The sequence below is a fragment of the Manduca sexta genome, chromosome 14 (assembly GCF_014839805.1).
Source record: "Manduca sexta isolate Smith_Timp_Sample1 chromosome 14, JHU_Msex_v1.0, whole genome shotgun sequence".
In the NCBI taxonomy this organism is placed as follows: Eukaryota; Metazoa; Arthropoda; class Insecta; order Lepidoptera; family Sphingidae; genus Manduca; species Manduca sexta.
Window position 1 is genome coordinate 11,024,854 of NC_051128.1, and position 27,246 is coordinate 11,052,099.

Genomic DNA, 27,246 nt, shown 5'->3' on the forward strand with positions numbered 1-27,246 from the left:
TGCGTGTGTCACGATATATCCACTGTTCACAGCAGCACGAGCACGCATCCTGTTTGAAAAGAGCTTCACAAACAATATGTAGCGTTTGGAACACGTATACATTCGCATAATTTGATTATAACATTCCGCGAAAACTATTCCACTGATAGTAAAGCTTGTAAAGTGCTACACGAACTTCTTGCTACTTTGATGTATTGCTCATAAACAGAGATACGATCACGCGAGAGAACCTTCCGCGGTAGGGCTCTACGCGCGTCACACTACGCAGTCATAGTCGCAGGTCGCGCGCACTGCGCCGGGTGCACGCACTGCACAGTGCACAATGAGACACCACTCAGCACTCAACAGTCAGCACATAACGCTATTAAGTACATCGCACAGCGCCCGACCGACTACACAGATACGAATACGCACACATCGATGCTACACGCACACTCCGCTGCAGGACAAAAATAGCTCCGCGATAGCGCAGGCGCACAACATACGCCCACACGTTGAACGTGAACTGTAATAACAACATACGCGCACACGCACGGCCGAACATCGGCGACGCCGCCCCGGCGGCACCGGCAGCGCGGCAGCCAGCACCGCCGTCGAGACCCGGGAGAAAGCCGCCCTCCGGTCGGCAGGCCACTACGTGGACGGCGCGCGCCGCTCGAACCCCTTTATCGGACCCGGTACCGGTTCCGGCCGGTTCCAATTATAGGTCCGCGAGTCGCGAACGCATTGGAGAATGTCGATCGGCGACGACGGAATGTCAAAGCGGACTCACCTAAATTTATGACATACATGGCCCGGGAGCGCTCGATCCTGCCCGTGTGCTCCACGGCCTGGTAAAGTCCTCCGGAATCCACTTTGGTTTCACAACAAAACTGACACACAGAAAAAAGCCTGCGCGACGCGCGCGGGCATCATTCGCAAACGTTGGCACTGGCACAGGGCACTGTCGACGGCACCGGGCGGCACCGTACGAGATAGTCGCGAGACCACGGAGCGGCAGTCGACAGGTGACACTCGCGGTCGGACACTGACTGAGGCGCGGGCGGCGCGGGCGCCGTAGCGCGGCGGCTCAGCGCGGGTGGGGGCGCGGGCGCGGGCCGGGGGCGGCGCCGTGACGCGCTACGTTCGCCACAGCCGCGCCACCGCGCCTCGGGCTGCACCACACCGCACGCCACACCAGCGCCGCCGGCTGACTTGGCAGCGCGACCGACACAAAAACACGGCACACTCCAACATGCAGTTTTCCGAGAATCTACTCCCACGGCACACTGGCAAACTTTCCGACGAAATAATAAGCGATGACAGCCACTTCGTTGGACGAGTTCATCTTCTTTTGACGTGATATGCAAAAATATGATAGAAGAAGTGAACAAGTTTGATGAGTGAAATATCGAAAAACCTACATTTTGACATGACAAAACAGATTATAAGAGTAGCAAAAATATTTTTTTTCCAATTTACTACCTCGGCCGATATTCTTCATATAAAATAAATTTTATTTACGGTACGCGCTAGGCGGCTCCGTACAGGGACGGTTGCGGACAACACTTAGACACTTCCGTGGTAGGTAGCTCGCAACCATCCCTCATGCGTCGAATATGGCAACTGCGAAGTTTTATTGATATGCCGTGTATATTCTAAAAGAATTCATCACAATTACAATCTGAAATACACTTACGCCTACGCAATATTCGCACTAAACTACAAAATTATCAAAAAAGCAGAAAACTAAAACTGGGATTTTTGGTGATAATATTCGTACTTCCTAGATGATTTATGACACAACGTTCGCAGAGGTAAAGAAGAGAATGTGGTTTCAATTATTAATTCAATATCAAAATGACCCTGTATAAACTTCTTTACTCTTATTACATTTTTTTTTTTGTTTTATTTTTTAATAATAAAACTAAATCATCTATGCCAACTTAAGTATTAAACTCACGTTTTTCTTGCATTAATTATAGAGATTATATTTAAAAAAAATTAACCAAATATCTATTCATATTAAGTGGCATGCGCTTGCGCACGTCACCGGTCGTCTAATCACGTCCATGCCTCCGCATTAGAATAACAAATATTTTTTTATGAGTTGAGGATGTTTGTCTGCACTTGAGTTGTTGATGTAGGTTCGCGACGTCATACAGAACGTGTGCGAATTCCTTTTAAAAAACGAATAGACAACGCCCAGTGTGATGTAATAAGTTATGGGTTTTATAACTTAACTATTATCTATGTTTAATTGCTGTTTAAGCATGATCGCCATACTGATTTAGCGGCATTATATATTAGGGGTTGTAATACTCAAGCGTTAGTGAGTGATCTAAATAAATACTATACGCACTTATAGTACTTGCGAATTAAAACAATTTTCTCAAAGAAAATTTTAAGAGTTTTTTTTATCGCTTTGAATGACAAGACGAACTTACTGTTCGCCTGATAGTAAGCGATACGAGTGCTCATAAACAGTAGAAACACCGTCAAACACCTTGAATTCAAAGTATTGTTTGATATTCCACTGCGCTCGCCATCCTGAGACATGAGATGTTAAGTCTCATTATGTCCAGTGATTGCACTGGCTACAATGTCCTTCAAACCGGAAACCAACTGTGAAGTAAATGTAAATAATTACTGGTGCTCTTAAACAACATTTCGTCAACATAATCAACGAAAAAATAGACCTTAATAATGTAAGTTATCAATAATTCACGTCTCAGGTTATATCGCTATTGTAGTATCTACACCTTGGACACGAACCTTAGTTTCTTACGAAGCTTTAAATATTAATAATTATTATCGTTCCGTTTAACACAGAAGAAAATCAGCGCGACAAAGCTCTGCCCGAGCATGATTTTTAAAATATAGCTCAGGTAAACAAAACATCTTAACACTCTTATTAAAAAATAACTGTGACTATTAATTATTCATTAATATATAGTACTATATACTAATTATTCATTAGTATATAGTTATTATTATTATGGTTACGTCGTATTTACTAACATTAAACAAGCCCAAACATAAATACTGTGGGCGTAATTATTCCATAATATAAAAGATAAATAAATCACCTATCACGTGTATTGTAGTATAATCAAGTTCGTTATCAAATTGCGATTAACACGCAATGTGTATTTTCCAGATAATTAGCAACGCATTATCAGTAATCTATGTCGTTTATTGATTAATTACTAATGTCTATGTTATATTTTTTTTATTTATATTGGCACGGCGCGGCAGTTTCGCCTACTGTACCTGATTTGCGAGTTGGATCCAAATAATGTTGACTTACGAGACATCCCTCGCCAGTCGACTCAATTATGCCGGCCTTTTTGAAATTTATTTAAATGAAAACAAACAACCTGCATCTTAAACCGAAACCCATTACTCAGCAGCAGAAATAGACAAAATAATGATACCTTGACAGACTCGCGAGATCTAACAAGTAAAAATAATATGTACAATGTAGTACATACACATTAAATAGGTTAATTAAATAATCTCTTGAATCTTTGCCGTGCCCACCAGGGTCTACGATTATGTCACATGTTTATTAAAATTAATCATGTTTTGTATAAAATACTTGTGGAGTACAATAAACTTTGAATTATTACTACTCTATTAGTGTTAATTTGGGCGTACACACCGCGGTCTGAGCGGAGGCGGAATTATACAAGTATAAAAGTGATAGTAGCTGTCGTACCTGTGGGCAGGTGACGGACGTCTAATCACGTTACATTATATGTTAATGTTTCTTTTATGACACTGAAAGATTGTGATGCCATCCATCACCAGAACTATGGCTTTTACATCAATACTCTCGTTAAATAAAGAAGTGTTTATTTCCAAAGAAGCAATACAACATGTAAGTGTTAATAAATATATATGGCAACGAGCTTTCCCATCCTGCAGAACAAGTGTCAGACATCAAAGTCGATTACTTTACATCCATCGTATTACTTAATCTGTCACCCCTCTCCCAAATCGTCAACAGCAAACATCGATGTCAAATCACTTTGAAAGTGTCACACTTCGTTACCGACATGATTCTCGACGTCTGAATCCCTCGCGCTCGTTGAGCACGCTCCTGCATCGGAAGCATCAGACACATCAATTTCCACAACAAACGTTACACAACAGGTGTCGGGTATCACAACAGTGACAATCGTTTGCGAGTTTGACTCACAGGTTCAGATTTAACCGTCTCGCGTCACCGTGACACATCCGACCTCGGCTTTGACACTTGCCGTCGCCGCCGCACCGCCGCCCGCACCGCTGGAGCTTTTCTTGTATTTCTTTATGCGCATTTATACACGCATTGTGAGATTTCTATTGGAAATAAATAGAGATTGTGTTTATTAAAATAGCGGTGACAAATCACGATCGTGTTATATCGTCGAGTGACGTCATTAGACGTTTTCAATGGTGGTATGTTTTCCTAGTAATAGTATTAGCATAATCTTCATATCAATTTTCTTCATGTCAATCAAAAATTTTCGTGATATTTTAAATATAAAAATTATCAATGTTGAATAAGACATTTGACATAAAAATCACACTTGAGCTATTTGATCACAAGAGTGAGCCAAATATGAAGTGGGGGCAGGATATCATAAAATTTGTCCTCTCTGTGTTATCTCATTGAAAAGTCTACGCCGACCATCAATGCTTTCGCCACTCACCGTTGCTTCAACTTATTCACAATATCTGCATTATGCAAGATACTATTGGAATTTAGAGAAATGAGAAACAAGGCCTAGGCCCATCATATAGTACATGGTAAGTCGCAAACATGCTCAAGAATTAATAACAAAATTAATATATACTGATATTTAGGCCTCATAATTGTCTGTACCCACAGCAATCCAAACATATACAAAACCATCACCAATCCTCGTAAAAAGGCGCTGATTAGTCTAACAAGTGTTGGCGTTAACCCAAAAACGAACCGAGACGCAACAAAGCGAAAATCACCAATTACGAAATACGACCCAAAACATAAACAATGGAGCCCGTGTAATTACGTCAAATTAATACATCTCTGCCAGTCCGCTGGGGCGTGCACAATTTTTTTGCCCCGAGCGGCCGGTGCCAAGAATTCTTATGATCCGATGTTTCCTGCAATAAATTTGTCCATTCAACAGTTGACTCGAATTGTACGACTATCACGCAAGCCGTGCGAATAGTTCAACTAACTAAAGTTTGCGTGTCCGTCTCCATTTATATAGACCTTCAACAAATTAAAGAGATTAACTGGAACGATTTTTTTTTACTTGTAGACATTTTTAATTACAAACCTAATCATAGCTTCAAATCTCTGTCTTGAATTTCTTGATGTGTGGATAAAGTAACAAAACAACGAGGATTTACAGTAGGATTTATTTTGTTTCCGTCCTCAGGTATTTTATATTCGTAAAACACAGGCGATCACATAAGTGAGGTCTAATAATTGTTAAATATAGCTAAAATAAGTAATGTTACATCATTATAGACAAATATCCATGACGAATTAGGTCAATTGTACCCACCAGTGGCAATGCAGCATACTACTACTGAACTACAGTCCAGCCACTTCCTTTCCAGAGTTACAGGAGTATCAAACAAATTAACCGATGGAAAATATTATTTATTTCAAAACAAACATACCTATAACATGTATAATTGTATACGCAATGAAAATAGGATCAGAAACTCCAGTTATTATCTACGTTGGCATTGTACCAAAACGTGTTGTAATTTGCACCAAACTGCGGGTCCTAATGTCTATCACATAGACTCATCATCTACTCTCCACGCTTCAGTAATACTCAAAGTCTATATACATTCGTTATAAAACCAAATATTAAGTGAATTAGACTCTAAAATAAAGTGGTAAATCTTATTAATTTCATTGATTAATTATTTATGTTTTCCCATTAATTTATCTTTTAGGATTTTTGTTATAAAAAAGTCGTAGTTTCAGGTGGTATATGTATTTCATTATGTGCACAAATATAACATAGAAATTTGTAAGAGTGAACCAGCGACCTATCATGGGGCAGCAGACTTTACCCGACTGTGTCAAATGTAAGTCACGACTACCATCGTGTGACACAAGCACCCTGCCACGCCACCCCGCCGTGATCACCCAAAGCAAGATTATAACATGACGCATCACCTATTTTAACATACTTCATTTGATTTGAACCCTCGACACCCACCCGGCGCTGAGTCAACCACCACGCCATCACGATCCATTACAAACAGCTTTTACTCATATAACCGCAATGCGAATAAACATGGCGTAAACAATACATTATTTTTAAGTGTATCATAAACAATGAGTTAGCAAGTAGCCTTTCTCCTGATTTTTTCCTTTCTCGCCTGACGTCAAGTGTCACTTTAATAATTAAGATTTTAAGCAACACAAAGATAAAATAGAGTTGAGAAAAATGTGTGCAAGACAATCAACCTGCTCGGATTCGCATGTTGAAAGTCAAACAGATAAACCACTGGATATACATATGGGGACCGTACACAAGACGCCGTCCTACAGTAGTTAGTCGTTAACGTTATTAGATAATTAAAAAGTTATGGGAATGATATATCGTAGCGACAGTCTTACCGATTGTAGAAAGTAATCTTGACTTAGACCATAGGTCACTTTTGTTCCGTAAAATGTACATGTTCTAGTAAACAAACACGTTAGTAGATATGCGAGCAAAAGTTAGCATATCATAATTTCGTTAATTTGTAGTCTACAAGTGAACTGACGCCACAATGCGTAGACTATTCACTATAAACCCGAAGAGGTTAACGTAATAAATGTATTTTAGCACTGAGCGAGGCGCCGCTGTCACGTTTTATGTTTGTTGAAGAGGTGAGTGAGGGTGGCGACGCTGACGCCGACGTCGCCGACACCGACGCCGACGCCGCGCCGCGTCACCAGCTATATTTATGGGGTGATGGTTCACGCATGAGATAATATCTGGCCAGATTAAACTATAACGAAATTATTAACGTCACCGTACGTTACTCAACAACACGATACAATTAGATTACAATTCAGTTTAGGCTGTTTGATTATAATATGTACTGTTCAAGGGAACTTAATAAGTATTATCTTTGCTTTTATGCATGACAAGCATTATATTATACCTAGTCTTGCCATAAATATTGTAATAAAGAAAAAAGAAAATTGTTAACTGCAAATAACATTTATTACTTTTACAGTGTGTCAGTTTAATACATAAATATAAAACAATTAAAAATATAAAAAGCTTATTCGAAGTGGTCTCCATTGGCTGCAATACAGTCCTTTAAACGATGAGGCCAGTTATCAATAGAAGCACGCACTCTTTCCATGGGAAAATTCTTCACTGCCAATCGTATAGATTGTTTTAGGGACTCAAATTATCATGGCGTTTAGAGCAAGCTGTACTCTCTAAAACTGACCACAAATCATAATCCAGCGGATTAAGATCGGGACTAGACGACGGCCAGTCTTCAGCTCTGATGAAGTCCGAAACGTTCGATTCCAACCAAGACTGCGTGGACCGAGCTTTATGACCCGGCGCCGAGTCTTGCTGGAAGGACCATACTTGGTTATTGAACATGGTGATGTTAAGGGGCTTAACTACCTTCTCAAGAATGGTATCTTGATACACTTGTGCCGATGTTTTGATACCTTTTTCACAAAAATATGGCTCAGTCACTCCTTCATAGCTAACACCCCACCAAACCATCACTGAAGTCGGATAATGTCCACGTTGCACTCTGTCGACTAATTGGGAAGCTTCCTTAGAGCTTTGAGCATAAATACGGTCATTTTGTTTGTTAAAATGTTGCTCAATTGTAAAAATTTTCTCATCCGTAAACAAAATTTTTCTGTGACCTCCCTTTGCGTACCGCTTCAGTAGTTGTTTCGATTTTACCACCCTATTCTTCTTTAAATTATCAGTTAAGAAATGGCCAGTGCGTCTCTTATAGGCTGCAAGTCCTAAGTCATCTTTTAAAATACGCGACATGGTTCTAGGTGCTATCTTCATTTCCCGAGATAAAATCTTTTGCTTTCGGACAGGATTTCTTCGAATTCTTTCCCTTACTGCTTTGACCACCTTTTTCGTACGAACACTACGTGGACGGCCAGATCTTTTTCTGTCACAAACAGAGGAGGTCTCATTGTACCTATTAATAGCCCGGTACACAAACATTTTACTAATACCAAGTGTATGGAGAGTTTTAAAAATTGCATTTGGCTCCATACCTACTTTGTGTAATGCTATCACAGCGATTCGGTTCTCTTTATCACCCCACACCATTTTAATATCGCAAAATATTTTACAATGTATTGGCGCCAAAATGAGAAAACACAATGAACAATCGTATAAAAATGACAGATTCGAAATTCAAATGTAATATTTTTTTATAATTAAGTGTAACAGTATTTATGGCCAGACTAAGTATATTTGCTGGTAGTAGGTACGGTATATTTTATATCCGTCCGGATGGTTTCATTTGTATACCTTAAAACTTGCACTTAATACTATTACAGCAATGAAAGTGTGTTGGCCTCATGGTGACCATTTGCTACCAGGTCCCATTAGTTTCTTTATCTTATGATAAAAATTCTTTAACAGAGCAAATACTGAGAAACCATCAAACAATCAACAAGTCGCAAAAAATAAACGAATAGTGAATACCAATCACAACCGAACAAAAGCAAACAGCAAAAGTAACGTTTATTGGCACAAGATCTGAACTGTATCGCTGACACGTCGAGTACTCGCCGTCAATTAGTTATCATGAACGTGCATTGCTCGGCAGGCGCCGCGCCGCGCCGCTCAGCGCCGAGACGCTGCCAACGTTACCTATGAGCGCTCAATCAAAACATAATACTAGATATTGTGTGGACTGTTCCTGTGCTGGGAGGGGGCTTTTTTCTTTTACATAAGTATGTAATAAAACTATCGCAATGTGTAGTGTATATTCCAAAAGGACGATAAAACGAAATTTGCGTTGTGCTTCTTGTGATTTTCGCGACGCATTGTGGTCGCTTTTTCGCTCAATAAGCGCTTACGTTATTTAAATCTAACATATACAATACAATATCGAGATGAGCAAGTCACTCGCCTGATGCTGAGAACCAAAGCAATAGATATTTGTGTTATTGCGGCTGTATTTTAGCGCTAGTGATACCTCCCATCATACGATACATAATATGTGCTTGTAGGTGTTTAAAGATATATCTAATTGTATTTCGAGGAAATCCCGAAGCTTTACTCAGTAATCAGATTCATATAATTTAATTAAAATAACTTTCCTACAAACGTACCAGATAGAAAATGTTCTAGGAACACAATTTGACAAATCTAGTGTGTTTACGAAATTAACTCTTAAAAGCCTTTCCTAGTATCACATTGATCACAGTGACTAAGCATCTCCCTCCAGTCTCCATATTTTTGCCCTTCTAATTGCTCTTTCCGTTAATATTTCATTTCTCTTGCACGAAATGATTTTTAGATAAATAATATTTAAATTAACCTTTAGATCCCTCAAAGGAAAGCTTAAACAACTATGCCACATCGTAACCAGAATTGTCTTTAAAGATAAAGTAGGTAACATCACCAGCTAATACTATAATCTCAGAGAAAACCAACGTGACAGCACAGATTTATTATTTTTCCTAAAAACCATACGTAAATCTCTTTTATAACCCCACTTAAAACCCCATTCCAGTCACCATATGTTTCCGTGCATATTGGACACACCCACTTTTTTACTTCGCATATTCGGTTTCGTACTTCGTATCTCTCAGCATTGATTATCACGCTACATTGTGAAACAATCAATCAACAAAAATGATTCGCGTTAACAGTTTTACCTTGAGGAAAATTAAATGTTACTGATAGCACAATCAGATCAACCGGTTTAGAGTTTAGATATACAAATATTTATGACGAACCAGCGCTTGGGTATGACCGTAATACGTACCACTATCAACATCGGATAATGTATCTCCTGATATGCTGTTACCACCCGCGCTACCAGCGATAGGATATCTTAAAAAACTACGCATAATCGATATACTTTTTATTGAATAGAGTTTTTTCGTCGAGATAGTCCAACGTCGGGGGCAACTAATTGGTTATGTTCAAACACATGATGACATTTCCAAATATATCGATGACTAATTGTAAATAGTTTCTGGTTTTTCCGTGGACGTATAGCAAGATTCATGTTAAGACATCACCGCCACAACGTATCTACAATACGAGCGATACCATTATTGTGTTGCATTTACTGACGAAGATTTGGAAATACATGCGCAGTCTGGTACCACATGGAAAAGAACAAAAAGTATATAAAAGTCATAGCTTGATGGGTCTTCTATCAGGAAAGTAAGCAATATATCACCAATAGATCTGACACCTAAGACAAGAGCCTACGAGCCAATGTAGGTACTTCAGATGCTCTTCCATATTAGCGCTTATGCACAAAAATGTTTTTGAGCGAGCTGAAGGCGCGCATTTTAAATAGGCATGCACTCTACGCATCTTCAACGTGCACGTACGTATGTATTATTTATAAAAACTTACTCTGTTTCCTACCGTACCGCATTTCTCACGTGTGTAAAGTGAAATTTTGCGGCATCTACCCGCTTATCATCGTGTGCATTAATTAGGCTCTTATACTTCGCAATTTTTAAAACGGCATCGTAAGCATCTTTGTCCAGAGAATAGTGCGTTCAAGCTCTTCACCTTACAAGCAGTATGAACTAATAGAATTCCCGATGATAGAGTAAATATCATCATTATTATCTTACTAATGAACGAGACCAAATTTTTTATTTACGCCGTACTATTGAAGTATGGCGCAAAAAAAATATATCTCAATTGGATCAAGTTTTTTGGGAGAACACGGTCAGTACACCTGAGAGTCTGTCGACGGGTTGCAGTCGAGTTTTTTGAAACCTATGTATATTTTTTCAGCTGGACCGAATCGCGTCATGTCATCGTCCCGGCGTGAAATAGTTTTGTTATCTCTAACGACCGTGTGGACCTATTGTGCCATTGATCGAAATACTCAAGATACTGAAGATTCGCAATTAGAGTCGGCCTACTCTGTAACAGGCTATTAGTGAGGCCACAATCTAGCGCGGCATATTATAAAGATTGTGAAAGAACTCCAATTTCTGATAAGATTGACTAAACACCAAATTATTTAACTGATTCTTAACTTTTATTTATATTGTACGTATTATTTACATGAAATTAAAAAAAAATCTGACACGGCGACTGGATACTCCACAGATATCGGCTATAACAGGGGCATAATCAAGCCGCTGCCTACTGCTCAATTATTTCTTTAAAACTAATCTTGAGCCAATAAGTGCAAGTGTACTAGAATCACTGCCAAACATCTATCGTCGCAGTAATTATTTATTCAGACTCATCAGGATACTCTCGCTAGATCTCTGGTGTTATCTGTGTGAATTGTGTTCCGACCGGCGTATAAATAGAGATTAGCGTTAGTCAGTATAGTCTAGACCGGTAGAGTTCGGCGAGACGGCGCCCGGCCCGCGCCTGCGCTTGCGCATCATTGCTATTGTCAGTATGTTTACGACAATCACCCTTCTGTTAGTGTAGCTGTCATGGTAGTTTTCATATTATTGAACACTATTTCAAATTTATGACATATGCTTTGTGTAATGAAAGCAGTTAAATTCAAAAGTAATAATATTGTTGTTTTACTTATTACCCCAGGACATAGATTGATTGCGGTTTAATATAAAAATTTACTTTAATTAAGAATGAGTTCTGGTGTAAAGAACTATCAAATCATATTCCGATGTGTTGGAAACTTATTGGATTTTATGCTGGTAGTCTAAAGCTTAGTGTTATGTATCCGCCCTAGTGTGTGTCAATTATGACGTATGAAAATAAGCGCGTAGATTTAGTCCTGTCATGTAACACAACTAAAAAGAAGTTTTATAATAAATGAGAAAGTATACTTCTGGTGTTATTATAAAAACATAAAACTTAGAACATTCGTATTCCAGAAGGATTGTTTTTGAACCGCGGCTGGAAGAGACCAGTCATATTTTTAAGCAGTTTCCAACCAATTGTAGTGTTACTTATGTTGATGGGACTTTAGCTTTTTTTAACCACATTACGCCCTTGGTATGGCTTAGAAAATATACGACCTCAGACAAGTCGTATAATACTATAGACTACTGTGTCTTTTAAACCGAATTAACGCAAACCTGTGATACCCAGACTATACTAGCGGTGCCCAGGCACAGGCCGTTTACTCTGAAGGGACCCAGAAATGAGCAAAGACCAATTTTTTGGTCGTGCACGGTCGCAGTTGTAGAATCTCAGGGCGTATAAAAGGCTAGTCACTTCACTGCTCAGACGAACCTATGCACACGACATAGCAACTCAATTATAGAATTACATATGTTATCGCACCTATCGTCTCCACTGTCAAAACTACCTTCATTTTAATATTGTAACACCTTTTCCCCTCTACACATAAACTGTCAAACAACATTATGAAAGAGGCAGCATTGGACGAAGAGGGGAAGTTGTGCCTTAACCGTCGTAGAGTGCGGATGTTTACCAATAATATGGTGAATTAGTGTGATAAGTGTCTGATTATATTAAATCATATATACTACTGTGTTGGCGTATTACTACACTTTACTCATACATATCAGTAAGATACAGATCTCATTAAACTCATGTTTTTACTAATGGCAACACAGAGCTCCATTGCATTCTTTTCATCACTGTGCAGACAAACAACTGACAAATTAATATTATATTATGTACTTGTATGATTTACCATCAGTACCAGGTGTCGGAAATTGTCGCTGCGCATCACATTACTCATGACTTTGTTCGCGTAATGACTTACTTCTGTACGAATTATATTAACTCGCCTAAATTTGTGACTCATGCGCACATTTACACGAGTCAAGACAAAACATATTACTATATTATGTCGTTCCCATTTTAACCAAATAAAAAATATTGGTTGTCCAGTGGTCAAAATTCGACAATCGCATTTAATATATTTGTACACATGTATAAATTTTATTTTCTGGTCTATATGAACATTAATTATGACAATTCTCATATTCCTTCGTGCGAGCAATGTGTTTAAAAATGGGTACAAAGTTTTTTCTGCATGAATTAATATATAACCTGTGTTACCTAGGGATAAAGTAACTATTTATAAGTAAAATATCTTTTGAATCCGTGTAGTAATTCTAGACATTTCTATGTTCAAAATGAAAACTTTACCTTTTAATATTGTTCGTTGTCGACTAATAAGCAGAGGATACGTAGAAGGGTGTTATTGATGAAGTACGTCAGCATAATAAGTCTCAATGATCTCAATCAAAAGCTCTGCACTTTCAATAACCGATCATCAACACAATTCCAACCATTAACACTTTTTATATATTTTTTTTGTACTGTCAGGGCTAAATGATTCCACTGTACAGACTAGAGATGTTTATTCCTCGCCAGTCGACACAATTATGCCGGCCTGATTGAAACCGAATAGACACAGACTGATCCCGGGACGCGACACGCTTACGTGGGCCACTATGGCTGCTTATACATATTTTGTATGGTGGTCGGTATCCGGGCGGAAAGCAACCACCACGTTGCCTAGTTTATTTTATTTTGACTAGAAGTCAATAAACCACCTTAATAACATACAATTATGCGTTTTAACATACTCATTTGACAAGTGCAATTTGAATCTATTTCATACATTTTGCCAAATAGACTGCCTTAAAAAGTCAACATGTTTGAAAAAACGTAAACATTATTAGGACAAAGACAGTTTGAAAAAGATAACACAGACTTCGCTGAAACGATACAAAAATAAATACCAATCAACCAATGTCTTATTACCATGATTTATCGGGAAAAAGTGCCAAGTTTGAACAAACTTCTACACGGGTTTAAATCATCGTCCGTGAGTCATAGACACAACTAATGCGCTATCACGCGATATTTATATCGGTAACGACTATTAATGCGAGATATTCGAGTGACTCAAACGCTGTCCTATCATGTAACAAATTTCGTAAAACTGGCATGGGATTCCGCGCAACTAATAGAAGACCGATGAGAGAACGTTAGGAGGCCATAACTAACAGCTAAGTTAACCGCCACCTAGAACATAACTACATACTCGTAGTATTAAATTACGTTCGCCACCCTGATACATTGATGATGATGAATGATGGAAGATGCTGGGAGATTTCAATTTCACAATTCCGCATTCTTGCCAAGGATAGAAACTCTTCTAAGATATGGTGTCATATCTCGTCTCTACAACATAAGACGAAAATAATATCAACGTGTTAAGGTTACATAAGTTGCATCTCTGCCTATCCATTTAAAGATCTGTGTGAACTTTGCATACATTTAAGAAATTAATTATCTTAGTTGTTTATTTATATTTTAGCTTGCGTAAGATGACCATGACCATTCGTTCCGAAATTGCTCGGACACAAATCCGCGAGCACTTCCCGCGTGTCTGGCGAAAGCGCAGGAAATGGCGGATTTTCTCGGATGCGAGCACTTCAACGCGGATTTAGCCGCATTATGCGTGATGGATCGTGATAAGATATTTTGTTTACAAACAAGTGAACGGCATAATATTATACGCAATAGTACCATTGTTGGATTTTATTAGCCTCTTTATAAGCGTTTGTTAATTGACTGTCTCGGTGGCGTATTGGTACTGCATGCGCGGTACGGCAGCGCTCTTAGGTCCTGGGTTCGAATACCGGGTTGGGTAAAGTAATATTTGGGTTTTTCTGCTCAGTATTAGCCCAGAGTCTGGAATTTGTGCCCGATATGGCGATAGGCTCGCCCCCTATCACATCATGGCGCGGAACACACTTGGTGAAAAGTAGGCGCCGTGGTTGCGCATATGCATACCTAATCGGGGATAAATACGTGATATGTGTTTTTTTTCTGATTTCCAGTCATTAATATTCGTTATATTATCAATAGCTTCTTTGTTGTAACATATTAAATTCAAACTATTAACAAACCCACACTTGCATTTCAACAACCAAATATTTATTGAAGCAAAATTTAACGTTCCCGTACGGCATCTAAAAATATCCCACACACAAGCCCAACAAGATTACCGTGGGTAACTCGGGCGCGGGTCAACACGTAGGCTCGGGACAAGTGCTCCACGCGTGGTCCCACGTGAGTCACCGCGCGTGGGCGGCGTCAAGATCCGAGCCGAGCTGGTATGTGGCGACTCGGAGTTTATGGTAAACAGAGCGGACAATTCGTGACTGGTAAGTTTGTCCTTAATAAGTTTCATAATATTATAAGTGGTGAGCCGGTTTGGTTTGGGATAATGCCACTAACACACCCAGCATTTACCTTTAAGTTGTCCGTGGGGGGAAGCTGCGGGTAAAGGTATACGTTCCGGCCTCAGGATTGTTTACTGTCGTAAATCTAGTAAACTTATAAGATGATTAAATTTGAGTTGGCCACCGAAAGACATACCTAAATTAGTATATTACTCGAAACAACTCTTGACCAGCAATTACGATAGTAGCATCAATAGCATGTGCCTACACCGAACAGCTTCTATATTTGTATTTTTAAAAACACGATTACAAATGAATATTGATAATTATTTTATGACTCGTCATAGTCTTTCCGTGCCAAAGACACATCACCGCTTTGCTTTAATAATGTTTCATTTTAAAATTAGTAAGTACAGCGTTTTCAACTTTAAAAAAAAGTAATAGAGTCGCAACGAAAAATACTATTTTCGATTAAGATACAATGTTTTTTTGGAAAAATAAAATCGGACAAGTCGGTTTAACAAATTAAAAAAAGAAAATTGTTGAATTCTTCAAGTTATTGAAGCAAAGAGGCGACATATTAATCCCACCGGAGGCACCAGACCTATCACATATTTATATCCCAATGTTTAAAAAAAAATCCTCTATACGTTAACGTCGGCCAGGTAAACCACGCGGAGACATTGTGACCGGCCGAGACAAATTGTGCCCTAAATAACAATATACTAGTCGGCGAAGGCCCTGCGACACGCCCTTAGACGCATGCGTCATCCATATCACGGTAAGCGAAAGGCGACCAGATCTCGTGGCAAAAAAAAACAAAAGAATGTATGAGAATGGTATATCCTAACAATAGATGGATCGCTAGAATATGTCATGCCTATATATAATGTTAGCGTTAACGATTGTAAAAAGCTATCTTGGCTAAAATAAGAGGCTTTAAGTAGCATTATTCTGTATTTTTTCTAGTTTTTTTTTAAGGTTAATTTAAATTTTTTCGTACTACCCTCTCAGTGCTGTGGACAAAAATGTACAAAACGTGATTCGACAAAATCGATTTTATCCGATCCTATTACGGAATCTAAACAAAGTGACATTAAACCTCGTTAACTGCTGCATATTGCAAAAAACCTATAACCTTTTTTAAATTAAACCTTTGTTAAAAGCCAAAAGTTGTTTTTCGTGCAGCCAATATTCCATTTCGAATAGCAAATATTATTATTATTGGAGTTGTTTGCGATTCAGTCCACACAGATAAATCTCACAATGCTGGTGCATGTAACCTTGCGCTGTAGCCGCGGCCGCATTCCCACGGGATCCATTGCTAACCATAAATCACATTGTTCGTACAATGTTGACGTGCAAGTCTCAGTGGCGCAGCGGACGATGAGTATACTGCTATGAAGCTGGAGGACTCAGGTTCATATTTTGAAACAAACATTCATGACATCTGCCAATGTCTGTTCAGGATTTAGATTGTGTTCCAACGATAATATAAACAACAATAGAACAGCTACCATTGGGACATTACGTGTTAGACGCACGTATCACCCAACCAGGGTTCTCCATTCCTGCTGGCAATAAAACTATCTGCCGCTGATTCTACTAGTTACAATTCATTGTAATACACATGTTTCAATAATTCACGAAGCAACAGATCTGTCGAAGTTTAATTCATGCAATATACACCGACTACGTAAGAACAACGTCTACTTAAAAAATAATCACCATATCAACAAATATTCATTGCTCAGCAGCTAGACAAACCATCTTTCTTAGATTAGGGTTTTATAAAAATTTGATACCGTAACTGCTTTCAAACTTGATATATTTTAAGACCAAAATAATACATACTTACATAATATATTATTTTTCTTCTCATCACAAGTCCTACTATTGGCAGACCACATACGATACAAACATGTCAACAAATTGGTATTATCGGTATAGATGTCTCTTGACCTTGGAATGCAACTAGCCTTAAGGAGTCCAGATTCCTGAATTGTATACCATGATTAAAATCCAATGAAGTTAGCAACACTTTAAGGCTCAATTTACTTCTGACAACGTTATTAATGTAAACAATGACCATCTAATGAAGAAACCACCAAGAATAAGCGGACCTTCAATAAAACGCCAGAACTGTCTATATCAAGTAAAAATGTCCAAACAGCAATGGAAGTTACGTATCCCACCAGGTGTCGGTTCAACGCCCTTCCAGTAAAGCTGCGGCACACGTTAACAGGTGACAGGAGCGCGTGAGTCATTGGGAATACCCGATGGCGCTCGCCAGACGGTCACCACGCGCCGTGCGTCAGGCGTCAAGCGTCAGCCCGCGGCCCGCACTCCGCACTAAATATAACGCCATCCGCTCTTCCGCCTTCGCTTGAATCACGAGCCCGCTGAATGGTGCGGCCGACTGGCGCCGGGGCTGGACTCCAAGGATGTGTCACGTCACCAGTACCACTCACTTCGGGACCGTAGTTTCATCTCGAAAATACTTAGGCAATAAATTTTTTACTCTTTTCTATTGTAATAAAGCCTAATATCATCTTTGACAGATGATGCCACCCACATCTACCCGTAAATTGTAGTCGCACCGTCCTCTACAAGACGCTGTACTGTGCTAGTCACTCTACACTGAATGAATCCCTCCTAGCCGAATTTCGGCCACGGCGGCCAATCTCAACGGAGATCAGCCAGGTACGCAGGAGATATTATAGTGCACAAGTGTGTGCGCAATACACAGGTGCACTCTCTGTTCCTTCACTCTCATAGTTCGGTGAGACGGCAATCCGACATGACCGGAGAGAGATCAGGCGCAGGACCAACGGCTTTACGTGCTTTCCGAGGCACGGGGGTATCACACCGCCAACTTCCTGACTCCGAGCTGCGACTGAGTAATTTTTAAGATGGAAAAACCCAGTCACAATTATTTTGGCCCGACCCGGGATTCGAACCCAGGACCTCAGCGCGGCAGTCGTACTTGTACCGTGTACACTTACAACTACGCCACCGAGGCACTCTACACTACACGGTCTGTTATATCATTCAAATTAGAACAGCAGTGCTTTACAATGTTGCTTGGTAAGAGTAAGTATTCAAATTGACAAAAAACTGGACAAATGCGAGTTGGACTAGCGCACCCAGAGCTCCGTAAAAACTTTTATATTAGGTATCCAAATATATACGATCAAAGTTGACAAACTTAACTTGCCGTTCGTTCTTTAGACACGGTTATTGCAGCAACCGCAAATGGTAAGTTTTTAATAGTGAATTCGTTTCTTTTTATTATGAAAGTACATATTAACAGTTTTCATATTTTTTTCCTTTACATGTGCCGTAAAACATATCTTCTTTATGAAATTTCATGACTCGTAACTCAATGGGAAATACCCCATAGGTCTTAAATCTTTTGTGAAATTGCAAAATAAGCGAAAGTCGATAACAATATGCGACCTAAACGGTCATAATTTTAACTTCTTACCAAAAAGGGTCTTAACAGATAGGCGGACAACGAAGTTATCTGGTAGGGGTTCCATTTTATATACGGAACTCTTAACAATCAACTGAATATCAAGTTTAAATCCAAGTGATAAAAAAAACGGTGGAACTACTGAAGTCCGTAACACGAACTGCTATAGGACAGTTACAAACACGCTGCAGATTTTGATGTAGAGGATACCAACCTATATTTTAATGAACTGTATACGAGATTTTGTTCGCAAACACGACACTGCAACTCAATTATGTCAGTATTTAGAATAAAGCGCATTATAGGAGCTTTAAAGTTCAAAGAGCCTCTCAGAGTACCAGGTCTCTAAACCGCAATCAAATCAGATAGTGTTTTAGGGAGTTTCGAAATAAAAGTCCAATTAATAGAAAACTTTAATACCACAGGAAAAAGAAAGGCAAACAATGAAATGATAATCATTACAATCACGATGACGGCGAGACTCGGACATTGGCACGGCACCGACTTACGGGCTGCACTCCCACTCCTTCGGTTGTTTTTTCCAAAAAATAATTGCACACAAGCATCCGAGTTGACAGTGGCCGTAATAACAAGGACATTGCCCCACAAAATCCTTTTTTCGCTCCTCAGCACTTACGTACGAACAAATTGACGCGGTGGATTTATTTTTGGCGCGCTCGAAATACATTTTGCAGTTAAATGTCAGCACACTTTGTGGGATACGCACGATATCCTGTGGCGGTAGTTGGTGCCAGTGGTGATACTTGTACGTGGACCGAGAAACCAGGTTACATATTGTGATTGTTTAACAACAAATGAGTTTTGTAAAACGTTTTATGCCAGCTATGACAGGCTTCCATGACAGAGAGAGAATCTACTGAGATACGAGAGGTTCTAACAGGATTTCCGCATTAAATATAAAATCCTATATATTATATTTATTCCCAAGACTACACGATTCATAGTACCATCTATGTAGAGAAATAATTATGAAGGAATAATTTGGTTTGCATTATTCGAAACTTTTATATGCCTCCAAGTGGTTGATAGTTTATAGCGAAATGCGTGTTTATTGGCACTTTATCAGCACGTCCAAAGTTGACAAGGTAGAAGTGTAAATTTGTGCGATTAGAGTATTCTCCTTAATTAATCCCACATAAAAGCAGTGAAAATACCCGATTTACAAACACTAATTAATGAAACAGCAAAGTATGCTGCGCTTAACAACAGTTTATTGCAATCCATCACAAGATGCGACCTCACTGCCTCCGGGCCTCTGATATACTTTACAGTCAGTCAAGTTATATAGTAACAAACATACATTTTACTATTCATTAAAAGAACTATAAAAAGCTGTTAATATTTCAATTACCACAAAAGCCAATCGAAACACAAGAATGAATTAATGAAAAACGCGCATAAAAATGAATGAATCGGCACGGTCAAATATTAAAACAATGGATGACTACGTCACGTATCAACGTTATACGGAAAGGATGACGTCAATGTGGGTCAAACTGTGGTTAACAGTGACCAAAAGTATTAAATATTACTCGGTACAATGGAACCGAGATACGTTTGCTGCGTGGCCAATACTCATTAATGTGTATAGTTCAGATGACGCGATGTGGAACATTCAGCACTGTTATAATGCACCTGAACTTATTTTTGAACCCGCAGATTAGCACGTGAGTAACTTTAGAGTCTATGTTCTTCATAATCTAGGAATATTAGTGTAAGAGGAATAGTAGTGTAATTATACTACAGAAAAACTGCCTACATGATAGGAGTTGACGCCATAAGACCAAAATACAAATTCAAGCTGTGTTTTTAAAATTTGATGATCTGTTCGTGCTGTTTCTGTATATGAGCTGACATGACATTTACCTTCAAGCAGATTGCTTGCTTGTATCATCAAGAATAAATAAAACATGTAGTAGCTAGACTTGGCTTTGGAAATATTCCGCTGTAACTATCATCCTAGGTCTCGCCGAATAAATTCTCTAAGTACCTAACAAGTTTGTCGCAATCAAATAACTATTTTTCTACAAATCCCCTCAGACGTGACTCCAGTCCACCTAGGCCAGAAGCATCGCGCCGCCTACCCCCGTTTCTTAGAACCGTTCACCCGGCCAGGGCCAGGCCGCGCACGCGAGCCCCGACACGCAAGGACACGTCACCGACGCAGCATGACGTCACACGACCTTACATCGCCACCTGCAGCCAGACGGGACGTGACACACCCTTCGGAATCGTTGTTTCTGATGATTTGTTTTTATTTTAATCAATTTTTACATATTAAGCTCATATCTTTATTTTCATAAATATAGACAGCTAGACTAATAGTATAAAGTCATTCAAATTAGGATCAATAGTAGGCAGATAGCAATTTCTTCGTAAGCGAATTTCGGCCACGGTGGCTAATCTCAACGGAGATCAGACAAGTACGCAGGAGATACCTATTATAGTGAAGGTGCACTCCCTGTTCCTCTTACTCTCATATTCTGGTGAGACAGCAATCCGACATGAACGGAGAGAGATCAGGCGCAGAATCACCGGTTTTTACATGCTTTCCGAGACACGGGAGTATCACACCACTAAATACCTGAGTCCGAGTTGCGACCGAGTAATTTTTAAGATGGAAAAACCAAGTCACAATAATTTTAGCCAGCTCGTACTGTGTACAATTACAACTACTCCACCGAAGCAGTCAACCGCATTGCTGCCGGATTGCAACGACTCAGAACGCATGGAAGCGCGACTAATCCGCCCTATTCCTTCTCTGTCCTCTGTTCACCGAGCTTGTTTACATAGCCTAATGTGAAACAATCAAATCTTGTATTTTTAAAAAGCAAATTACATTCAGTGTTTTGACTATAAATAAGTAAAGAAAATAGGTTACGCACACACACACGCACACAGAACATCACGCATTTATCCCCGAAGGGGTATGCAGAGGCGCAACAAAGGCAACCACTTTTCGCCAAGTGTGTTCAGTCCCATGATGTAATAAGAGAGCCTATCGCCATAACGGGCACAATTTCCAGACCCCGAGCTGATACTGAGCAGATAAACCCAAATATCACTTTACCCGACCCGAGATACGAACCAAGGGCCTCAGGGAGCAGTCGTATCGCCAAAATAACTCGTGACGTAATAGGTTATGTCATGAGATAATTAAAACTATATCTAACCACGATTCCAAAAGAATCATCACCTACTGCGCTTTAAATTTTTCCCGCCCGCCCAAGTTTTCCTAACCCATCCAATTACTACCAACGGGCAATATTCGCAAATCACTAGTACAAGTAGATCCTACATCCGAGTAGGCCGGTCCGAATGCAGGCCAGCGTTACACAACGCGCCGCCAATCCTGTTATCAGATTAATTCTAAACATAGCTCGGAATGTATCGCACAAAGAGCATTACACGCGGCTTACTGACTTACATAAATGCCAGTTTATTTTTGTATCAAATGAGATTAATTATACTGATATTAGGAAAACCAAATCCGTTGTGCATACAAATGATGAGCATGTCGCTTGTCTGATGGTAAGTCAGGACATGCACAACATACTAACAACATCACTTTCTGATAATAAAGCTCTCCATGGTGGTGCAAACTACTCGTCAAGTTAAAAATCAGTCCATGAGGATACCGTCGAAAATGAGCTCTAAGAAATTACAAGAACACAAACTTTTATAATCGAAGGGGTGTGTAGGGACGAGCCTATCACTATAACGAGGACAAATTCCAGGCTCCCGACAGATATCAAGCAGGAAAAGCAAGTACCACAGCCCGACCCAGGATTTGAACCTGGGACCTTATAGCGGTACCGTACAACGAACACAACACAACTATAACACCGCGGTAGTCTAAGATTTTTTTTTAATATTCATCCTCCAATACGGTTTAATCACGTCTGGCACACGCAAAGACGTAGCTAGGAGAAGGAGGGAGGTCAAGGAGCGGGGGCATCATAGAAACGTCTTTGCCAATCCTATAAAACCTAGAACCTCGCGTAGTCCGGACACGTCGCTGAAATTGGCGAGGTTTTTGCTCCTATAAGCTACCCCACCCCAAAAAAAATCCCCAGCTATGCCTATCAACATAAAGCGAGGATTATCACAACCAATCTTACCATGCATTACAATGACTAGTTATTTTAGCAGTAACCCAGTTTTAGCACTGACTGCAGTCTTATAAATCTGGGCAATAATCCCCGCCTTGAGATAATATACTGGATCAAAAACACAGGCGTTGTATTGCAAATGTGCAGTTTAATTGTTAGTCGTTTCATCAGTTTTTAAAGAAACTTCACAAGTGCGAAAAACTAGTGCACTAAGATTTCCGTATAAACTAGCTTTTTTTGTTATGAAAGTACATATTCACGGTTTTCAGATTTATTCCTTTAAATGTGCTTTAAAACATTGCTTCTTACCAAATTTTATGATTCTAAGTCGACGGTAAGTATGCTACTGGTCATGATTCCTTTGTGAAATCGCTAAATATGCGTCATAAACGGTAATGTGTTTGATCGCGTTGTTACACGTTGAGTGTTACAGTTGAGACAGACCGTAGAACCGAGTATGTAATACAAATTTCAATTCGATACCTCGTTATGTTCCTGAAAAAGGAGATTTCGACAGACTGACAGGCCACACAATGATGTTATAGGGATTTCTTTTGCTGTACGGCAGCCTAAAAATGAATAACTGTGACATTTAGGGCAAATAGGGCCGAAGAGGACCACGATTATAATGTAAGATGTGCCACTAATCCAATCAATAACATCCTGAATCCAATACCCGGAAAATGTAATTGAAACGTGAAAGTTCCTTAATTCGAGAAACATATAAATTCGTCTATATTACAACGGACGCATCAACACATCATGGGCCAATAGTAAGTTCATCAAATGAGCGCATAAGCTACACCACTACCTACCTGTCCATCGGGAGGGTTCAAGGATGTGTGAATTTATTTAGAATTTAATATTCTATCTCGTGATTTCGAGAGAGTTCGATAATAAAAAGAGTTGAAATAAAATTATAATTTACTAGCTGACCCGACAAACGTTGTCCTGTCTTAACTGTGAGTTTGCAGCGCGCATTCTGTCAATCGTTGTTAGTCACTTACAGTTATGTAAAATTAATATTGTCGGTAAGTTTTCTTGAACTTTCTAATTTTCCGCGCATTTTTTTTTAATTTTTTCTTTCATAAGAACCTTCTGCTGGCAATAACAAACACAACAAAAAAATAGTGAAATCGGTCCAGCCGTTCACGCGTGATGGCGTGACCGAGGGAAATAAGGATTCATTTTTATATATATAAGATTACTTGTACTGCTTTCTCGTTACCTAAACGACGGAAATATTAACTTAATAACATGAAAATCAGAATTTAATCAGTATTTTTAATTTAGTTCGAGCAATTAACAATAATTAAATATAAACTTGGTCACGTTAATTTAAATACTTTTGCTATTCGTCGCGTGCTACTTTATTGTAAGTAGTTCAAGTGAAACTCTGCGTTTGTTTCATTGTTCGCGTCATCAGAGGTCAACAAACATTTTCACACATTTCTACGATAGTATTCGACCTTCAAACCGAAGAATATCATAGAATAAACAAATTTGCATAATGTTGAAATCCAGCGTGTATAGGACTTGAATCTCTGTTAACTGATTGAACGCAACAGCCGCGTCATCATTTGAAGTGCTACATAATATATTATATCGAACCAATTGTTCCTGACATTAGCGCATTCAAACAAACTCTTCAGCTTTATATAATAGTATAGATTAGCCGTGCCCGAAAATTCGTGTACATGGACTTATATACATAAATGTCTTCTCGTAATATTATAATATATTAATTTTTATTTTTCCGATATGTAACTCATTTTAATAAAACAACGAGTATATTTTCTTAACAATTACACCTCGTGCCCTGTGAAAACTATATTAAAATCCACTCAGAAATTACAAAAATCGTACAAACAAATAATAAAAAAACAAAACAGGCAGAAAATAAATCTAAAAATTGCAGATTTATAGTCTATTACTCTTCTGAAGTCACCATTTTCTGTTGTATGTATAATACGTTCGAGTTGTTACAAACGCGCGGGGGAGGGGGGGTTGGGGTGTAAACTCGTCACTTACAAAAAGATTATATTCTAATCTCGAAAGACATGGCATAATTTATGAATCCGGTACATGTATTGGTCTGCAAATGATTCCGTAGCGATGATTCCTTTCTTATAATGGGTGTTTTTATTGTTGGTTCCACTTCCTAATTGAGCCTGTTCTAAGAAAATCCATAATAAGCATTTAGGCAACTTAAAATGTGTAGACGCAAGATGTATAACACATACCTACTGTGGGAAAAAAATGTATGTAGCGTATGTAGGGTTTTCAAAATTATGGTACAAAAAATCTATAATTTCCTTGCTGAATAAAATTTTAAGAATTATAAACATTGATATGCAAATTGAAATAATTGAACAATATTAAATTAAGCATACCTTTGGGCACAGTAGGGGTGTTTACAGACATGCTGTCCTCTCAGCAATTCCCACAAACAATAAATCACCAAATGTCACACTACCATCACATTTCACTTTGTTCTGTCACTTTAAATTCCAAATTTAATTATAACATTAAAGATGTACATTCAAAGTTGATTTTCTCTAATAAGTGAACCCTCGATATTTTTTTCATATGTTCCAAGGACGTAAGTCAGTAGAAGCGTGCGCTCCGTTCGACGTCCCGGCGAGGACTGGCGCTGGGCGGCGCGCGGGAGCCCGTGGGGTGGGCCTGGGGGTGGCAGAAGGAAGCGCAGCCTCCAACAGTAATTATGTAAGGGTAGCTGCTATTTTTAGCACAACGGGCACACAGCCGGGCAATATATTATGTACACATAACACCGCTTTTTGCTTTCATAATCGACTAAAATTTTATGTAATTATCATCTAACAATATCAAAGTTATTATAGCTTATTTAAGTTATAATATAATACTCAATTTATTTCAATACTCCGCTTATTATAAAAAGTCATGCCAATTTTTAAATAATATTAACAGATTATGCAATTAATCAGAAAATAAAATCTAAATCTAAGCAAATAACGCTAAAGTTTTCGCCTTACCAATTAACGTGTAATAGGAATAAAACGCCATCTAGCGGCGAAAACCTGAACATCACTCTCCGCACTCAACAAGCGACCATTACATAATAACGTACTCTAATGTAGCAATACTAAAAGCTCCATTAGCGCACCTCCATTTGCGGGAAGTTCTACAACAATAGAATAACTCATACACGGTACAATAAAATGGTAAAGTTTCTGTCACAACAATCTTTATATTCTAGCCTCGGGCTCAACTCCTATAGGAATGAATCTCAAAGATTATCTATTAGTGCCTTCATACGTAATTGTATAAATCCGTATTCCTCAAAGTGGGCGACAATTCCCCCTTGTGGGCGAATGAGGCTTTCAGGGGGTGTTAGTCTAGAAGTAATTGAAAGACGACGAAGTAATACCAAATTTCACATTAATCCGGACAATAATTTACCCGGAAAAACGTAACAAGCAAACACATAATTTCTTATTTATTTTATTAATAAAGATGTGAGTTTCAACTTAGAAAAAAAATACACACATATGAAAAAACAGAGTAATTTCGGGGGACACTGAAAAATAATTGTTTCTAAAAGTGGGCAGTAGACGATATGAGTTTGAGAACCTATGATATAAATGATTCTGAGAAAATTTAACACTTGAGTTTTGAATTTATAAAATGCCGACCCGCTCTAGGCTCAAACCTTCAAGAGTCGAAGATAGTCAGGGTATACCCCTGCACGTAATACAGGGCTTATATTATTAAGCAACATTTCAGAGTGTTCAGTTAGTATAATATTCCGCCATATTTCATTTAGCTGGTTGATTGCGGTCGTTTATCTCAGCGCGTTTAGACGGGATCATAGGAGCCGACATTAACATTAAATACAGCCATAAAACACTGTAGTACAATTGTCTTAGTTTAGATTGTTTGTGAGTTTAATTTTAGTCGATTTATTTCGTTACATAAACTCATAAAATAATCTGTTGCGTCTCAGAAAAAATCCTTTAAAAACAGAAATACAATTTTTAACCTTAGTACTTTTATCCTCTTATGTAATTTGAATCGACATTCGCTATACTACAGGAGACATTATGACTTTGTGATCCGTCATAATATTTGAACCGAATCTTTAGAGACAGTGTCACTTACACAGGTTGAAAAACACATTCAAATTAAAGCAGAAACATCACGGTACGCAAACACTATCGGTAATTAAAACATTGCACGCCCACACTCCCACTCACAACCCCACACCACCCCATACCACCCTACACCCCGTTCAGCACAATAAACCAGTTCGCAAATCG

At 38.9% G+C, this 27,246-nt stretch overlaps 1 protein-coding gene across 8 annotated transcripts in view; it reads right to left on the reverse strand.

The window, feature by feature from the left end:
* LOC115447550 (histone deacetylase 7) overlaps window positions 1–27,246 on the reverse strand; it is a 112,499-nt gene that overhangs the window by 69,581 nt on the left and 15,672 nt on the right. For 2 of the 8 annotated variants that reach the window (XM_037438517.1, XM_037438512.1), the window contains exon 1: window positions 773–1,045. The exons of 5 other annotated variants lie outside the window; for them this stretch is intronic. In XM_037438517.1, the coding sequence (XP_037294414.1) occupies window positions 773–791 (19 nt within the window). In that variant the 5' untranslated portion in view covers window positions 792–1,045. Of the gene's footprint in view, window positions 1–772; window positions 1,046–25,338; window positions 25,553–27,246 lie in introns of those variants that run through there. One more of the 8 variants, XM_037438509.1, reaches the window with a different exon arrangement.